We start from the raw sequence: 18301 nt of genomic DNA, 5'->3' as shown, positions 1-18301 counted from the left end.
CGGCAAAAGGGCGTTCTTATGAAGAAAGACTTCGAATATGTGGGTTGCAGAGTTTGGAAACTAGACACCTTAGAGGAGATTTGATTGAGGTGTTTAAGGCTCTGAGAGGCATCAGTAAAATGAATGAGGACAAAATTTTCAAGATTATAAATGATGCTAGAACTAGGGGACATAAATTCAAGTTACGGGGGGAAATGTTTAGATTGGACTGCAGGAAGTTTTATTTTAGCCAGCGAGTTATAAATTACTGGAATAAGTTACCTTCATGGGTGGTAGAGGCCGACAGTTTGGGGAAATTCAAAGGTCATCTGGATAGTACTTTCGGGTAAGGGAAGCGCATAGAATGATAGGTTTAATTTTCTTTTTTTAATTAATTATTATTATTTATTTTTTTTATTTTTGTTTTTATCATTGTTTTTGTTCGGATTTTTTTTTTTTTTTTTTTTTTTGGCTGGTGCAGCCTAAGCCATAGGCTTTCTTGCACCATGCGGCCATTACTAATACTAATCAGCAGCACGAAGTCCCATTTCAGGAAAGATATCGTCTTGCTGCAAAGGGTACAAAGGAGGAAAACAAATTCAGTAAGTTGCAAAGTTTAGTAACCAAGTTTCTGCTGATGATTCTGATTGAGGTGTTTAAATTATCTTGAAAGGGATCGATAAAATTTGTGAGGAACATATTTTCTCTTTCTATGAAGGAAAAAAAAAACAGGCTGAAAATAAAAAAAGACAATTTTTCTTCGGTTCAAGATTAATCAAGTATTGGAAGAAGTTACCATCCTGCCTTGTTGACTTAGAGATCTTAGATTTAATAGTAATAACAGTGTAGTGCAAGGTGCAAGGAAGCCTGCACAGGCCAAAAGAAAGGAAAAAAAGAGTTGATAAGAAAATATAAAAAAAAATGCGCTTCCCTCTTCACATGAGTAACTGTCCAGTTCACCTTTGAATCGCTGGCACTCGCTGGCTAAAAGAAAACTTCCTACAATCTAATCTAAACCTCTTCCCCTTTAATTCGAATTTATCACGTATAGTTCTGGAATTCTTTATAAAATTGAAATTTTCGCCTTCATTCATTTTACTAACCGATCTCGGAGCCTTACAAACCTCAATCAAGTCACTTCTGATGTGCCTGGTTGCCAAGCTCTGTAGCCCAAGAGTCTTTCTTCGTTCAGCGATAGGTGATTCGTTATTGTATCGTTGGGGGTGTTTGAATGCATCGGAAACATATAAAGAGATGAATGAAGCGTTTGGTAATAAGTGTCTTGGTAGGACGATTTCTGCATATATCCCCCTTATTCATCGGACTTAGCCCCGTGTGATTTCTTCCTCTTTCCACGTCTGAAGAAAGCTCTAAAAGGCAAGTGTTTCGCATCCGACACAATGATGCTCACAGAGGCACAATGGAAGCACTTGGCAGTCTTTCGAAAAATGACTTTCAAGAAGCATTTAATGCGTGGGTAAGAGGGTGGCCAAAGTGTATAAAATTCAAGGAAGAGTATTTCGAGAAGGAGAAATCCACAGAAGATTGAGATGATGATGACAATTAACATAAGATCTTTCACCAGTCCGCGAATTAAATGATCATCCCTCTTAAACAGAAGATTATAAAAGAGATATAGAGGAGTAGGATTATCTTCTACGAAATTAGCTTTTTGACCAAAAAGGATTAGATTAATTTGATTTCTTTAAATTATTAAATAAGAAGTTAATATTTTGGCGGACAAGTTTTACTAGTTATAAGACACATGAAATAAGTTGAAGAAACTGTACATACATACATACATACATATCCACATACAAAATAAGTTAAATGGCTACTCAGATTATGAGATTTTAACAATAAAAAAGTGAATAATAATCATTTTAAAATTTTATTTTATTGTTGTAGGAAGTCTTTGTTGAACGGGACAGGGCGACACCTACGGGACAGATGTGGTCTGTTGAAGTGGATTCGCGGATTTTGTTTACTGCGCACACACCCATACAGAGAGAGGAGAGTGAGAGAGAAAGACCGGGACAGTTTGCTGAGAAAAGGCAAATTAGCTCTTTGGAAAAGCAACATTGAGCCTCGAATCCCAAAAGATTTCTCTTTTCAACTCACACGAGTTGTTTGAGATCGTAGGTCGACTACATTTCCTGCGAAATCTCTCCGGAGTACACGGCGCAGCGGAAAGTGCCTTGTGTTCGAGGGTTAGCCAGAATTCGAAATTCCGTGCCGTATTGAAATGAGAAAAGCAAAAAAAAAAAAAAAAAAGAACGCTATAGAAACACTTTTATTAAACTTATGGAAATTCTATTCGTCATAGGCTTCTGAAATGCAAAATTGAAACTTGGATAAATATTCCATACCAGGCAGGGCCGGTCTCTTACTGGAAATCCAATTTTTTTTTTTTTTCACTTTTGCACTTTTATAAGTAAAAGAGAATAAATCGAGAAATAAAAATTTTCCTGACACGTTCCGGATATGCGAGTTCCTACTACAATAATTCTTTTATTTCCAAAACTTGCCACTAGGTGGCATCTACGATTCTCAAAGGATTGCGTAAACTGCGCGACCTCTTTGTTATCGTTTGGATAACAAAGAGGCGCCATCTTTTGACATCATTTTGCACTATGGCACCGATGTCCACCTTGTGGGGGGGGGGGGGACTTCTTCGAATGATCCTCCGGCCGTATGAAAACCGAACGCGGTGGTGGCGTCTGCCAAGTACCTGAGGGAGATGTAGGCGCACGTCTCTATCGACTGCACGTACCTTTTCAATCGCCTCTGCGAGTGTACGGGGGGTGGATTGATTGGTATCTGGGGGGATCGTTTCAGCGGCCGACTGAAAAGCTTCGATGGCGCATTTTGCCGTTCCCGAGGATGTAAATGAAAGTTTCATATCGCCGCCCCGCTTATAGATCATTTGCGTACCCCGCAGACGTCGCTAATGCGGGGATTGCCTCCATCTGTCGAGATCCCTCCCGTGTTCGCGGTGCTCCTAGATTGCCGTCACTTTTCAGCGTCGTTCGAAGGACGAGTGTTCGCACAAACGATCTTCCGAGCCGAATTCCGCTGAATATTTTAACGGTGGCGGGTGTGGTTCTCACGTACGCGTTTCATGACGTCACTTGTCGCAGTTCGTCCCTTCAAGATCCCGCGTACGTGTGTCGGACTCGAGTGAAGAACGAGCTCGCCTTCCCCGGTGCGGCACTCAACGAGCCACGTGAATCACGCACGCCGCTGCCACTTAAATATTTAGGCGATCATAAAGGGGGGGGGGGAGATGTGCCTGAGGATGCCTTCGGAGCACGCTTCTGTGACATCACATGCTAACCCGAGGTCATAAAGCATATTTCGGTTCCGGTTTTCTCACCGACATTCTCTGAAATTTTTCTTTCCCTTTCTCTTTCTATCTCTTTCTATCTCTCTGTCTTACTGACTTTTACTTTCGTTCTCTAGCTCTCTTTCTCTCTCCCACTGTTTTTCGCTCTCTGTATTTCTGTCTCTTTCCCTCTTTAATAAACTTTCTCTCTCTTTCACTTTCTCTATCTGACTTTCACTTTCACTCATTTACTCACCCTCTCTCTCTCTCTCTCTCTCTCTCTCTCTCTCTCTCTCTAATTTCACTCTCTCTTTCCCTGTAATTTTCACTCTCTCGCGCTCTGACTTTCGCTTTTACTTTCTCTCCTTTTCTCTTTCTAACTTTCTTTCTCTCTTTCAGTCTCTAACTTTCCCTTTTTCTCTTTTTCTGCCTCCCTGAATTTTCTCCCTCTCTCTCTCTCTCTGGCTAACTTTCACTATTACTTTCTCTCTCTCTCTCTCTCTCTCTCTCTCTCTCTCTCTCTCTCTCTCTCTCTCTCACTCTGTCTAACTTTCACTCTTACTTTCTCTCTCTGTCTAACTTTCACTATTACTTTCTCTCTCTCTCTCTCTCTCTCTCTCTCTCTCTCTCTCTCTCTCTCTCTCTCTCTCTCTCACTCTGTCTAACTTTCACTCTTACTTTCTCTCTCTCTCTCCCTCTCTCTCTCTCTCTCTCTCTCACTCTGTCTAACTTTCACTCTTACTTTCTCTCTCTGTCTAACTTTCACTATTACTTTCTCTCTCTCTCTCTCTCTCTCTCTCTCTCTCTCTCTCTCTCTCTCTCTCTCTCTCACTCTGTCTAACTTTCACTCTTACTTTCTCTCTCTCTCTCCCTCTCTCTCTCTCTCTTTCTGTCTAACTTTCACTCTTACTTTCTCTCTGTGTCTAACTTTCACTCTTACTTTCTCTCTCTCTCTCTCTCTCTCTCTCTCTCTCTCTCTGTAACTTTCACTTTCTCTCTCTCTCTCTCTCTGTAACTTTCACTTTCTCTCTCTCTCTCTCTCTCTCTCTCTGTAACTTTCACTTTCTCTCTCTCTCTCTCTCTCTGTAACTTTCACTTTCTCTCTCTCTCTCTCTCTGTAACTTTCACTTTCTCTCTCTCTGTAACTTTCACTTTCTCTCTTTTACTCTAACTTCCTGTCCTCTCTTTCATTCTCTCTGACTTTCGCTTTCTCTCTCTAACTTTCGCATTTGCTCTCTCTCCGTAAATTTCACTTTCCTTTTTTACTTTCTCTCTTTCACTCTAACTTTTACCTCTCTCTTTCTTTTCTCTCTCTCTCTCTCTCTCTCTCTCTCTCTCACCTTCGCTGTTTATCTTTCTCCCTCTAACTTTCACTTTTTCTCTTTCACTTTTTCTCTTTCACTCTCTCTCTCTCTCTCTCTCTCTCTCTCTCTCTCTCCTTTTCAGACTTTCTCAACATCTGTTTCATTCTTTCTCTTTCAACTTTCTCTTTTCCGAGCTTTTTCTATTTTTTTTTCATTTCTCTCTTTTTTTCACGTTTCTCTTGCTTTTCCTCTATAATACTCTCTTTTTTTCCACGTTTTTCTTGCTTTTCTTCTATAATTCGCTGTCATGTTGTCTCATTCTTTCTATCTCCCTCTCTTCTTTTTTGTCTCTTCTTCATTCTCCCTCCCTGTCTTTTCACTTTCTCTCTCTCTTTCTCTTTTTCTTTTTCTTAAATTTCATTCATTTTATTATTTAGAATCACAAATAACGGGGATTGTTAAACAGTAACCAAATCCTTGCCTTTTCCAACAAATATCAAAATATCGAGTTATCAGCCACGTGTTCACTCAATCTGAAAAGAAAGACAAAAAAAAAAAAAAAAACAAAAAAAAAAACCATAAATATCAAATTTTTCAAATTTTACAAATAGCAACAGCTGGACCTATTTTATTTGTATCACGCATTACATTTTACACTTTCCCCACGTTTAATTACCATCTTTCATCCCCCATACGCACTCAATTATCAAGATGCAATCAGTGGAAAATTCCCGACAATTAATACAGTCGTGCCCAAAAAAAAATGCTCTCGTGAATTTCATTATCGGGGCAAAAGCAAAATAAAACACGAACGTACAAATCAATGAGAATTTCGCCATCTGCTAATCTAAGAAATGACACTCCGAATGACCAACGTGCAAATCAGACACGGCAGAAACACGTGGCGAAGAATTGCACAAAGAAGAAGATAATTGGGCAATTTCCAGGGACTCGACGATAAAGATGAAAAGAACCGATATATTTATATGACGGCATTCGACTCAAAGATGAAAATTATAATCGCGGGGTTGCCAAATCCCATATCTGCGCGCATATCTCACTTCATTAGTGCGTGACTAAACCCAACCCAATGCGGAAGATTCATCCGCGCTGTCAATCATTCTTACAAACGCCCCGTCTAGAAAATCATCCCGGCAAAGAACCTTTCTGAAAGAAACTCCTCCACCGCCAATTAGCGTCCATTGTAGAAACATCGGATGGATCCCAACGAGTATTTCTGACATTTCCAAGACGCTTCTTCGACGCACCCGAAGACACTTACCACGGACACATTTTTCTTCGCGCGTCCATCCCTTTGTTCGCGTTCTCATTTCGTATTCGTGTTGGAGGGAGGTTTATGGCGAAAGAGCGAACCTGTTCCGGCCACGAGAATAAAGGGAAATTAATACGCTTTACAAGTATCGCCGGTGGCCGTAATTGACAATAATAGTCGGAGAGGGAGTGCGGATAATATTTTATATAAGTGAGTGGCGCGCGTTTGTTCGCCGTCTAAAAGTAATCCGAGAATGGAAACAGATTTTCATCACGCACGAGATGTTGTTGGCAATGACAGCAATATGCGATTACCGGCCACCTAACAGCGTGCCATAACATCTCTTCGGATGGAACGCACAATGTGGCCGGCCCGCTATGTACGGCGTATCCTTCGGTGCGATGCTTCACTGCACGGCAGATATTGTAGATTGCACGGCTGTGACGTCACCGGCCACACACATAAACGGGGCAATTGCTTTTCGCTGAATTCCGTCGGTGTTGCCTTAACTCTCCATTCGTCGACAGCACCGAGGAAATGAAGGTGATTAGCGCCACTTCCCTCCCCCCTTTCTTCCCGTGCACCCATCGAAACAACCACTAACGACACGTGTTTCTGATGTATCTTCGTCACTTAAATACGCATTCTAATTAGGGGCGTTTGAAAAGTGAAGTCGTACAAACCGGCGAACGATTCATTGCGGTTAAGAGCACAGAAACAAACGATTTTCTCAGCATCATTTCAATCTGTCATTCTATTCTTACTCTGCTACTCACTGCTACTTACTTCTCTTCTTTATATATATACAAGCGCCTATTATCTTCACTATGTCCGTTGGTCCGTCTGCATGTAATAACTCGTCTTACAGTGGACGGATGTTCATGACATTTAACATTTGCATCTTTTAAACAAGAGTTATCAAACCATGTTTACTTCGTTTCTTTCTTTGTGTGTGTGTGTGTGTGTGTGTGTGTGTGTGTGTGTGTGTGTGTGTGTGTGTGTGTGTGTGTGTGTGTGTGTGTGTGTGCCTATGCTACCGTAGCCAAGTGGCCAGAGCGAAGTGCTAAATATGGTGCGGTTTCACGCATTCTCTGTATCTTGTGAACTCCTCTGACCGTGTGGCCGTCCCTGAATATAAACAGAAATTTTATTTATCTTCACCATGTCAGGTGGTCCGTCCGCATGCAAATAACCCAATTTACAATGGGCGAATGTTCATCACATTTAACATTTGTATTATTTTAAATAACATTTATCAAGCCATGCTTACTTTCATTTCTTTCTTTCTTTGTATATATAAGTGCCTATTATCTTTACTATGTCTGTTGGTCCGTCCGCATGTAATAACCAAACTTACAGTGGACGGATGTTCATATTATTTAACATTTGGATTTTATTTTAAATAAGATTCATTAAGCTATTATAAATTTAACTGAAATCGGACTAATATAAACTTGGCAGTTATTATTTCTTTCTTTCTATCACAAAGGCTAACCATATATCGTATATTGTAACCAAGCACTGGTCATTGTAGTGTGCTGACTGAAGGAATAAGCTATCATTCATTGCCAATTCATTCCTCCAAAGAATTATTATTCTCAATTCGTGCATTTGAAGTTGTTCCCTTTTTGTTATCAGTTTACTAAATACAGAATGGGAAATTCATTGCCCATTCATTCCTCCAATGAATTATTCTCAATTCGCTCATTTGAAGTTGTTCCTTTTTTGTTATCAGTTTACTAAATACAGCTTATCCTGCTATTCGTGTTTCTGTTTTTTCAATCATCTCTCTCTATCTCTCTTTTCTTGTTATCACACCAATTCATTTTTGTCTTCTTTCTTTCCAACATTTTTTTCATTCTCTCTCTCTCTCTCTAATCACCTGCAATCTTCTCCTCACCTTCAACAACGCTCTCTCTTCGACTATAGAAGGCAAATGTAAAGTACTCTCTTCTCTCTCTCTCTTCACTTGCCTTATAAGGTACTTCCAAGAAGCAAATCTCCCATTTATAATACAGATAGAATGAACGCTTAATTTTATTTATAACTTCCACCATTTGGGCAGAATAAGGAGCAGACAGAAGAGCCTTTTCCTCCTCACTACATCAACCGTTCTGAAGCATCATTGAGTCCTTATACCTGTCTCATTAAGGATAAACGATGTACGTAATTTACGATTATACGAGTACGGTTTATCGTGAAGTATTTCACTTCCCGCCCTCCCCCCTCCGCCAACACCCCCCCACCACCACCACCACCGCCGCATCCTTATAAACAGACGCTATCTTCCGCTGCCATAAGATAATTGCACAATGAGAGTAAGAGTTACTCTTCGTATATTTATCTGCAGCTCTTTTCTACTCCCGCATTAATAGCTACTTCTATTTGCTTCCAGTGTTGTTTCGTTTGCGGACCGATGAGTAGCGTTGCCTTGCGACAACCCCCGCTATCAACTTACGGCAGATGCTTTTCCGATGTAATATCCAAACGTGCATTATGTTGATTTGTGTTTGGATAGGCAACCCAGCAATGCAGAAGTGCATCGCGGTAGAATCACCTTCAAAGGGGCTAGCTGGGCTTTGGTGGAGAGTATCTTTCTTGAGACTCAACCGGGAGGGAAGGGGCATGTCTTTTCAATTTGCGACGCCGACTACGAACCATAAGAGGGATTGCGCCGTCGAAATTTTCAACACCTTACGTAACTATAGAAACGTGTGTTTAGAATTTTTAAGAAATTTTTCTTCGAGGACTTTTTTTTTTTTTAGGTTTCTTTCCATTTATAGGAGTTTTTACACAATCGCTGCACACGCTTCGCCGGTTCAATAACATTTGTCAGAACGCTTTAAATGCACACCTCCGCCACCGTCACTACGGTTACTGTTTACATTGGATTTCTTTAAATTCTATAGATCGCAGATGTCGGGCAAACAAGAGGAAGAAAGGGGAGGGAGGAATTTGCGTCAAGTATACAAATTAGGAATACAGATCATAGTGGAGGAGTAAATCTGATTTACTTGACAAGGATGCTCTTAAATTTCACTACGCAATCATTCGTTTCCTCTTTCGCTCAATACTTTGCATCGTGCACTTTCTAGTTAAATAAACAACATCGTTTATCGTTGAACGCTAAGTAAATAAGCGTAGTCAAAGGATAAACTGCCAACATCCTCGCTTAAAAATAAGGTCAAAAGTGACCCGCATACAAATTCTGGTATTATGGTGCACTAAATGAGCTCGTGATGGTGCTGCTTCTCCTCGAAATATTGGTACTAAAAAGTGCCATAAATTTTTATCGTTTGAACCAGGGAGCAATTTGCAGAAAATGGGATTCCCAATTCCCGCACCGCTTGTACTCCGAGACGCGGTCAAACAATTAATCTTTCTTTCCAATAGAGTATTGGATCTCGTGGGGACTTTTAGATTAATTTTTGATCTCCCCTCATTTCTCCTTAACTGGAGCTGTTCCGTTTTAAGTAGGCTTTGAAGCTGTGAAATGAGTAAGAAAATTAGGAAATAACCTCAGATCACGTCTTGTTTGTTTTTTGTTTTTTTTAATAATGGCTCAGTTCGGTGAGGGTTTTAGTGTTTAGAGAGATGGAGTGATCGGTAAAGTTTTGGCTACTTCTTTCGGAAAGAAATTGGCAGACGCTGGTATTCAGGCATGCACATATTCAGAAGGGGGGGAGAGGAATATATATAGAAAGAATGATTAAATAAAAGAGATGGAGAATGGAGAACATAAAAGAGAGAAAAGTAAAAAAAAACAGAAAATAATACAGACAGAAAAAATAAAGGCGAAATAGGGATAAAGTATAGAGCGAAATAAAATAGAGACATAGTATGGAGAGAAAAGTAGAAAAAAGAATAGAGAAAGGTATATAGGAAGAAAGAAGAATGGAGAAAGAAAAGTAGAGGAAAAGCATAGAGAAAGGTATATAGGAAGAAAGAAGAATGGAGAACGAAAAGTAGACAAAATAATGTAGAAAGAAGAAAACATATAATGGTTTATGGAAAGCTTGGAATTCACTATAGACGAAAGAATCTATAGAGAGAGACAGAGGACAATAGCATCGAGAGAAAGAAAGAAAAGTAAAAAACAGATTATATATAGGAGGAGAAGACGGAGAAGGGGAGAGGAATATAGATAGAAAGAATGATAAACGAAAAAGACAGAGAAGGGAAAAATAAAAATGAAAGAAGGATCGAGTATTGAGCGAAGCAAAATAGAGAGATAGTACAGAGAGAAATAAAAGTGGAGAAAGGTATATAGAAAGAAATAAGAACCGAGAAAGATAAGTAGACAAAATAATCTAGAAAGGAGAAGATATATAATGTTTTATGGAAAGAGAGAATAGGCAGACAAAGGGAAAAACGCAGCGAAAGAAAGAAAGAAAAGTACAAATTGAATTATATATAGGAATAGAAGACAGAAGTAGATAAAAGAATAAAAAAGTAAGAACGATCGAGAACATATTGTAGCAGTAATAAACACTTAAAAAACAGAGAAAATATATTTCAAGACAAAAAACGGCGCAACGCTTGAAATATATTTGAAGCAGACATTTCGAAAGGTAACGTTAAGTGAAACAACGCTAAACGAAACACGTCTTCCGATATGTTTGTATTGTATAAACTGAGTTGCATTTCGGAGGAAAATCGTTCTAAATTCTAATACAGAAGATAAAATGAGATTGTAAAGAAATAGAGGAAAAGAAATATAGAAGAACGTAATAAACAGTGAGAAAAAAATATATATATAGGAACAGAAGACAAAAGTAGAGAATAGAGATAGTACAGAGAGAATTAGACGCTCATATCCACATGGTGTATTTTTCTGTAGAAATGCTTTCACGAGTGGATTTACAATCGATTCTAAATGCAAAAGCCAAGTAATGTGGTTGGTGGAGGTGGCATAGATTACTATGCCACCTCCACCAACCACACTGAAAATTAAATATCTACAAAGTGACAACTACGTAACTTTATTTGCTATAAAATATCTAATGGTGAATTTAGAATGGAGCCAAATCGGGATAGTAAGAATGAACCATGTTTTATCTCGGGAGAGAGGGCGAATATAACAGGAAGGTTATTTGAAAAGAAGATGGGGGAACATTGTAAACATACAGGAAAGAGGAATAGTGGGAAGTCCAAGATTGCAGAGCACTCCTATGGATGATCCCACGCTATTAATGTGGAAGAATTCTTCCATATTGATTCCAGATGAATTAAGGGTAGGCGGATTTACATGGACCCAGATTGATTACCCGATCTCTCTGACTAATCGAGGGCCCATTCCTCTCTTATGATTATGTCATCCACCGACCCCCACGAGTTGTGCATATGACCAAGGAACCGGTATAGGTCCCGGAAAGTTAAAGAAATAAGTTTATAGATGAAAGAAAGAAAAGGAGAACAGAGAGTTGATAGAAAGGAACGAACACAGTTATCGAAATGGACAGACAAGTAGTGACAAGAGGAACAGAAATGGAACTTATAAATGCAAAGATAGATGGAGAATTAAATAAGGGAATGGAAAAAAAAATGTGGGCGTAACGGATGATGGATAGATAGATAGACTTTGTGCGTCATGCGATTACCTGTTCTAACCCAACAAGTTAAATGACCTTTGCAGCGTTCATTAGGGATTAATTATGAGCCACCCTCGAGTCCAGCGAAGAGAGAAAGCATTAATATTCCATTAGAAGCTTTGTTGGCGGATATCACGTTCACTCCCGCCCAGCCAATTAATTACTTCTGACAGTCTGGTCAACTCGGTTCTGACACCGACTCCTTCTCCTTCCCTCCTACAACGTCCGCACCGAGTCAGTTTCCTCTACTGCACGTGACAGTGGGGCCAAGTTTCCTCAAGAATTCATTTGCGAAAAGCTGAACACGCGTCGAATCCGCCTCCGCTTCCTAACCACGCCGAAATCGACGCGCACAGAACTCAACTCGCTTATTTGCATCCATCGTCAAGGTTTTTCGCTCGATAACCTGTCGCCAGAATATCGCTCACTTAGCGTTAATTAGAAAGGGCAACATTCGGCGCCATTAACGGATGAAAACGAGCTTAAATGAAATGTGCGCGATATAAAAGTTCGTCGTTTGACCTCATCGTAGGTCACGAACTGACTGATGAGGTGCCAATTGACTTTAGAAAATGCAATCCTATGGCGTTTGTGCCTAGGTAATTAAGGCCATGAGGTCGGTGTGATGGTCGGTTGGCTTTTCCAGGATCGCGTGACGACCAATATTATTTTTTTATTAATTGACTGTAGGAGTGTGCAGGCAGTTAATAAAAAGCATCTACGTCATTTCCGCTCACTTCTCTAGCACATCAGTTCTCCCGGTCAGTTATAACACAGTCCACCCTCTTAGGTAGGCGCTCTACCAATGAACTGCAGCGAATATAGTCCTCCAATCTTCCTCTTAAACTTGCCAGTTAGCAATCGATCTGAGACATATCAGTTTGGCCCTCATCCAAAGTCCATGTCTGGAACGAACTGGATCTTCAGTGCTGTTGGCCCAATTCTTGAACATCACTGATAGTACTGAATAGGGCAATATCTTGTTGAAATAAACATGGATCTGCACCAAAGAAGCGCCACATCGTAGGATCTATGGAATTGTCCTAAATGTTAAGACAGGCGTATGAAGTCATGGTTTCTTGTGTAAACAACAACAAAAGTCCCAGCCCATACCTTTAGCGATTGCACCACACCATAACCTCCTACTCCTCCTCCGAACTTCACTGATTGGTCACTCCACAGAACTGACTTCTACTATTCTATGGATTAATAACAGTATTCGCTGCACCATTCAAGGCGACATTCTTTCAGAAAACTGAGGTCGTGGAGCTTCGATACGTAGTGTATCCGTATAGTCCTGAACCTCAACCCCTTAAATGTCCTGGTCTGATGAGATTGTTGCTCTACCCTCCCAAGTACCGCCTGATCACGTGGAGTGAGTCTCCACAGTGTTTCTTCCATGAGCTTTCATGACCTTCCAATGTGGACTTTGGCTATTGTAAGAAATTGCAAGAATCTACGCACTCGCGGGATAGCACAGTAGTAGTTGGTAAAATTGCCATCCTCCCCACACTTGGTGGAAAAGACCTGAGCTCGAATCCCATCAATGACGCGTGGAAGTTTTATTTTGAATTCATGAATCAGAACTGCAAATACTGTGTTTCAATTGGTAACATTACGTTTTTCTTTCTCTTTTAGGCAAGGTTTTGTTCCGAACACCCGTCCACGAACCTCGAATCTACGAGAAAGCTCCCGCTAAGGTTCACGTGACCACTGTTCACGCATACGACACTGACTCCCCCAGGAAGACTGTGACCTACAACCTCCTGGATGTTCGAGACCATTCTTTCTTCAGTATAGACCCAATTACGGGGAATCTCACCACTACGAAAGAAATAGATCGCCGAGCGGGAGAATCCTATCAGGTTAGTGCAATGCCAGAACCTCTCTACTTCTGTCTCAGTAGTTTTTAAACTCTTTTTTTTTGGTGTCGAATTAAAAGCTCGTGGAATCAACTTTTCTTCCTCCATATATATTCCGGACCAGTGAAACCTTCAGAAATTGCGGTACCCTATTGAATAAGTTTCTTCTTTCTTCTGAGTCCTCAACCCATCATAATACTAATAGTATTATAGATTAATAACATTGTTAGTAGCTGAGTGCGTGGTAATAGTTCGCTTTACTAGTTGGAGTTAGTGTGTAGTTGAGCTGAACCGAGGTTGTTGAAACAAATTCTGTTGCTGGCATGATCGCTCTAGCAAGGATGCTCTTGGAAAAGAGGTCGCCATAATCGATAAATTGTGCAATAGCAGTTGGTTCGACGGAGATCGCTCTAATCGATGCACTTCTAATAGAGGTTTGTAGCGACAGCAGAGATAAATGCAACAGTTACCACAGCAACAGGATTCTTTGTGACTGTGGCTCGTTTAACGATCGTTAATTTCGAGAAGACAATGCCAGTAAGACAAAGAGATGAAGAGTGAATCAGGCGAGAGAGAGAGAGAAAACGAAAGGAATAGAACGAGAGAGAGAGAAATATATATATATATATACAGAGAGAGAGAGAAATATAGAGCGAGAGAGAGAAGAGAGAAATAAAGAGAGAGACAGACAGAGAAAAATAGAGACAGAGAGAGAGAAAGACATAAAGAAAGGAATATAAAGAAAGAGCCAGAGAGAGAAAAATAGAGAGACAGACAGAGAGAGTAAAATGAAGAGAGAGAGAGAGAGACAGACAGACAGAGAAAAATAGAGAGAGAGAGAGAAAGGAATAGAAAGAGCCAGAGAGAGAAAAATAGAGAGACAGACAGAGAGAGAAAAATGGAGAGAAAGACAGACAGAGAAAAATAGAGAGAGAGAGAGATAAAAAAAGGAATAGAAAGAGAGAGAGACAGAGCCAGAGAGAGAAAAATAGAGAGAAATAGAGAGAGACAGAGAGAGAGAGAAAGAAGGAAAAGCAGGAAAACACAGAACAAGAAAGGCAGCAAAACGAACGACGGAGAGTCAGAAAGAAAGTAATAAAAGTGAAAATAGAAAGAAAACCAGAGAAAAAGACAGAAATAAATAAAGACAAGGAAATAAATATTGAGAAAAAAGCATACAGACGAACAGAAATCAGGGGGAGAGAGAGAGAGAATATAAAAAGATGGAAAGAGAAAGAGAGTTAAGCTAGAGATCGAGCGACAAACAAGAAAGCGGGAAGCAAGAGAAAGAGCAAATCGAAAAAGATAAAGAAAGAAAGAACAGCAAAAGATATGAGAAGAGAGAGAAAAACAAGAAAAAGATGAAGAGAAATAGTAATAAACAAAGAAAGAAAGAGAGAGCGAGAGAGGACGAAAATATGGAGAGAGAGGAAGAGATGAAACGGAAAGAGATAGAAAGGAAAAAATTATGGAAAGACTACCACAGAGACGGATGGACACGGAAAGAAAAGAAGAAGAAGGTAGGAGGTGGGAGGTGGAGAATGGAACAAGATGAAGAGGCTACCACAGAGATGGATGACGGAGGAAGAATGGTAGAAAGCAGACAGAGAGAGAGAGAGAGAGCAGAAAAAGATGGAAAGAGAGAGAAAGAAAGAGAGGCTGGAGATCGATCGACAAACAAGAAAGCAGGAAACACAGAGAAAGATAAAATCGAAGAAGATAGAGAAAAAAAACAGAAAAAGATATGAAAAGAAAGAAAAAAAACAGAAAAATGTTAAGAGAAACAGATAATAAACAAGCAAAGAAAGGGATAGAACGAAAAAGGTGAAGTGGAGACGGATGGACATGGAAAGAAGAGAAGAAAGTAGGAGGTGGGACAAAGAGGTTAAGAGGGTACCATAGAGATGATGGATAAAGAAAGAATAGAAGAAGGTAGAAAAGAGAGAGAGAGATGGCCTGGAAGAAGATAGAGAGACTACTCTAGAGATGGATGGGCAGGGAAATAAAATAAAGAAGGAAGTATAAAGCGGATGAAGAGAGAGAGAAAAAATGGTGAGTGATGGAACGCAATAAGATGGAGAGACTGTCAGAGAAATGGATAGGCAAGGGAAGAAAATAAGAAAGAAGAAAAGTGGGAGGGGGAGATAGATAGAACGGAACAATATGACGAGACTTCCATAGAGATGAATGGACAAAGAAAGAATAGAAGTCTACTTCACTTTTTTTGTTCTATCTCTCTCTCTCTTTCTTTCCTTGTTTATTATCTGTTTCTCTTAATATTTTTCTGGGTTTTTTTTCCTCTTTTCATATATTTTGCTGTTTAATGTATAAAGGAGAGAGAGAGAAGATGGTGAGTGGTGGAACGGAATAAAATTGAGAGACTGTTATAGAAACGGATAGCCAATGAAAGAAAAGAAGAAAGAAGAAAGTAGGAGGGGGACAGAGAGAGAGAGATAGAATGGAACAATATGGTGAGACTACCATAGAGATGGATGGACAAGGAAAGAATAGAAGAAAGTAGAAAGCAAACAGAGAAAGTGTGTGTAAATAACATAGATGGATCTATAGAGAAGAAAAGAAAGTACGAAGTGAGGGAGGAAAGAAAGAGAGAGAGAATGAGAGCAAAACGCAGTTTACCAAATGGGTAGTTATTATGAGAGCAGCCATTGCATCAGAGACTGTTACACTCTGCCATTTTCATAGAGATCAATACTTTTTTTAAGTCTATTACATGTTCGGACGCTGCAGGAGGTCGACGCTACACTCTACTGTTGCGATACACGGCCAGACGAACTCCATAACTGCGCTACCGCACTTCACATATTTCGCTTTCTACTGCAACTCGTATATTTAATCTTCGTTGTCTTTCGGCCTTCGTCTCTCTCTCTCTCTCTCTCTCTCTCTCTCTCTCTCTCTCTACAATGGACAAACGAGCCAACCTGCGCACAGCGATGAATAAATAAGACGCTGTATAATTACCCCCATCCCTCTAAGACCGCGTCGTCTGATACCATTAAAGTAGGTTAACAGCGAAGTCCCGGTTCATCTTTGCCATCCCTCGTATTATTTCCTGCGCATTGTTGACGAAACTTTAAGTAAGTAACACACAGAGTAGACGCGACTTAGCCATTCGGCGCAATGCGTTCTTCTTTCTTACTTTCTCTCCGCTCCGGAAGTACAAATTACAACAATCTTTAAGTCGGTGCATGTTACGCCGATGACAGTTAACGTCATCACACTAATTAGTCCATCAAGTTTCAGATCCACGTTGAAAGAATTCCTTCTCTTACCAACACCGACATCAATCTCCTGGTCGCTTTGTGTATACTAACTTTCCACAATTTGGGCTGACCCAGTGGAAAATTTATAGAACCAAAATAACTCTTTAAAGAGACGCAAATATAATGCCCTACCATTATTATCCGGACAGCCCTTCATGGATGAGGAAACAGGTCCTATATTTGCAACACGTCACAGAACCTATAAATATGTACACTGGACTTCGAACAGACAATTGAAAAGTCGGCACGTTCAACAGAATTAACAGATTTCCAACGTTGAACGACAGTAGGATGCCACATAAGGAAGCGTTCTGTACGAGACATCGCACAGTCACTCTGAGGATCCCTGGGTCAACGGTTAGTGACATAATATGCACATGGAAGAGGAATGGGACTGAATCTGCTAAAAAACGTCCTGGTAAATCTCGAAAACTAACAGAACGGGACAAGAGAATTCTGCGAAGAATTATGCGCTAAATCGTAATTTGCCATTATCTCAAGTCACACAAACCCTCATTGAGAGTATTGGGACTAATGTCAGCACTAGTACAATACGAAGGACACTCCATGGTATGGGTTACAGTGGTCGTGCAGCTGTTCACATGCCATTGATCACCTCAACAAATGCTAGACGCCAATTAACATGGTGTAAGGAGCACGAATCCTGGACTGTAGAGCAGTGGAAAACAGTCCTATGGACAGACGAGTCGAAGTTCGCACTCTACCAGTCTGATGGCCGTTCCTAGTTGGTATGGCGAATGCCAGAGAAACAGTTCCTTCCTGATTGTATCTCGTTGTCTACAAAACCATGAATGCTGTGCAATACCAGGACACGTGGACAATTATGCACTTCCAATATTGACAATACTTCGGGGAAGGCCCATACCTGTATCAGCCAGACAACGTGCCATGCCATACTGCTCGGATCGTAACAGAGTGGTCTGAGGACATGGGTGTGGAAAAGTTGGATTGGCCAGCTCAGAGTCTGATCTGAACCATATCGAGCATCTTTGGGATGTATTGGATCGTCTGGTACGTCCCACGTCGAGATCGCCCAAAGAACAAGGCCGAACTGGTGTCTGCATTAAAGGCCGAGTGGAGGAACATATCACCTGACAAAATATTAAATGACCCAATAAAAGCTCTTTTTTGTCTAAAAGCAGGTGTCCGGATATTGATGGTAGGACAGTGTATCTCTTCTGGTATAAAAATTGCTTTTTATCCCGGAAACTGGGGGTTTTTAGTCCATAAAAACAGATAATCGACCACAGAACACACGAATTTTACAGACAATATAGGCGGAGCAATATGGACTTAGTCGCTGATGCTCTTAAAACAATAGGAGGTGGAAAAAATAATGGAGGCACTGTGATAAGAGTTACAAGTATGCACTAATATAGTTTTCTATATTGACCACTCTTTGCTTTTAAAAAGCTTGTATTCTACGTAGTATAGATTCAAATAAACCTTGAACTGTCTTGAGAGGATTATTCCTGCATCTATCCTGCAACCATCTTTCCTCAACTTGAATTTATGCCCCCTCGTGTGCAGTCTCAGCAAGTGGAATAATTCTCTACATTCACACCACACAATAAGGTACACACCAAACACAAGAGGATAGGGAGTTTGGTCTTCGATTAGCCCATTGTCTCATATTTTTAATACATGGACGAGAGAGGAATGCGG

At 40.3% G+C, this 18301-nt stretch overlaps 1 protein-coding gene across 1 annotated transcript in view; it reads left to right on the top strand.

Moving 5' to 3' along the window:
- The window catches only part of LOC150090339 (uncharacterized), a 336582-nt gene that overhangs the window by 137398 nt on the left and 180883 nt on the right, over nucleotides 1-18301 (top strand). Inside the window, exon 2 of the mRNA XM_090390273.1 lies at nucleotides 13111-13337. Within this exon, the coding sequence (XP_090246399.1) occupies nucleotides 13111-13337 (227 nt within the window). The remainder of the gene's footprint in view (nucleotides 1-13110; nucleotides 13338-18301) is intronic.

The sequence above is a fragment of the Mastigoproctus giganteus genome, chromosome 2 (genome assembly GCF_048544385.1).
Source record: "Mastigoproctus giganteus isolate SK-2022 chromosome 2, ASM4854438v1, whole genome shotgun sequence".
In the NCBI taxonomy this organism is placed as follows: domain Eukaryota; kingdom Metazoa; phylum Arthropoda; class Arachnida; order Uropygi; family Thelyphonidae; genus Mastigoproctus; species Mastigoproctus giganteus.
This window is presented reverse-complemented; position numbering and strand designations above follow the sequence as displayed.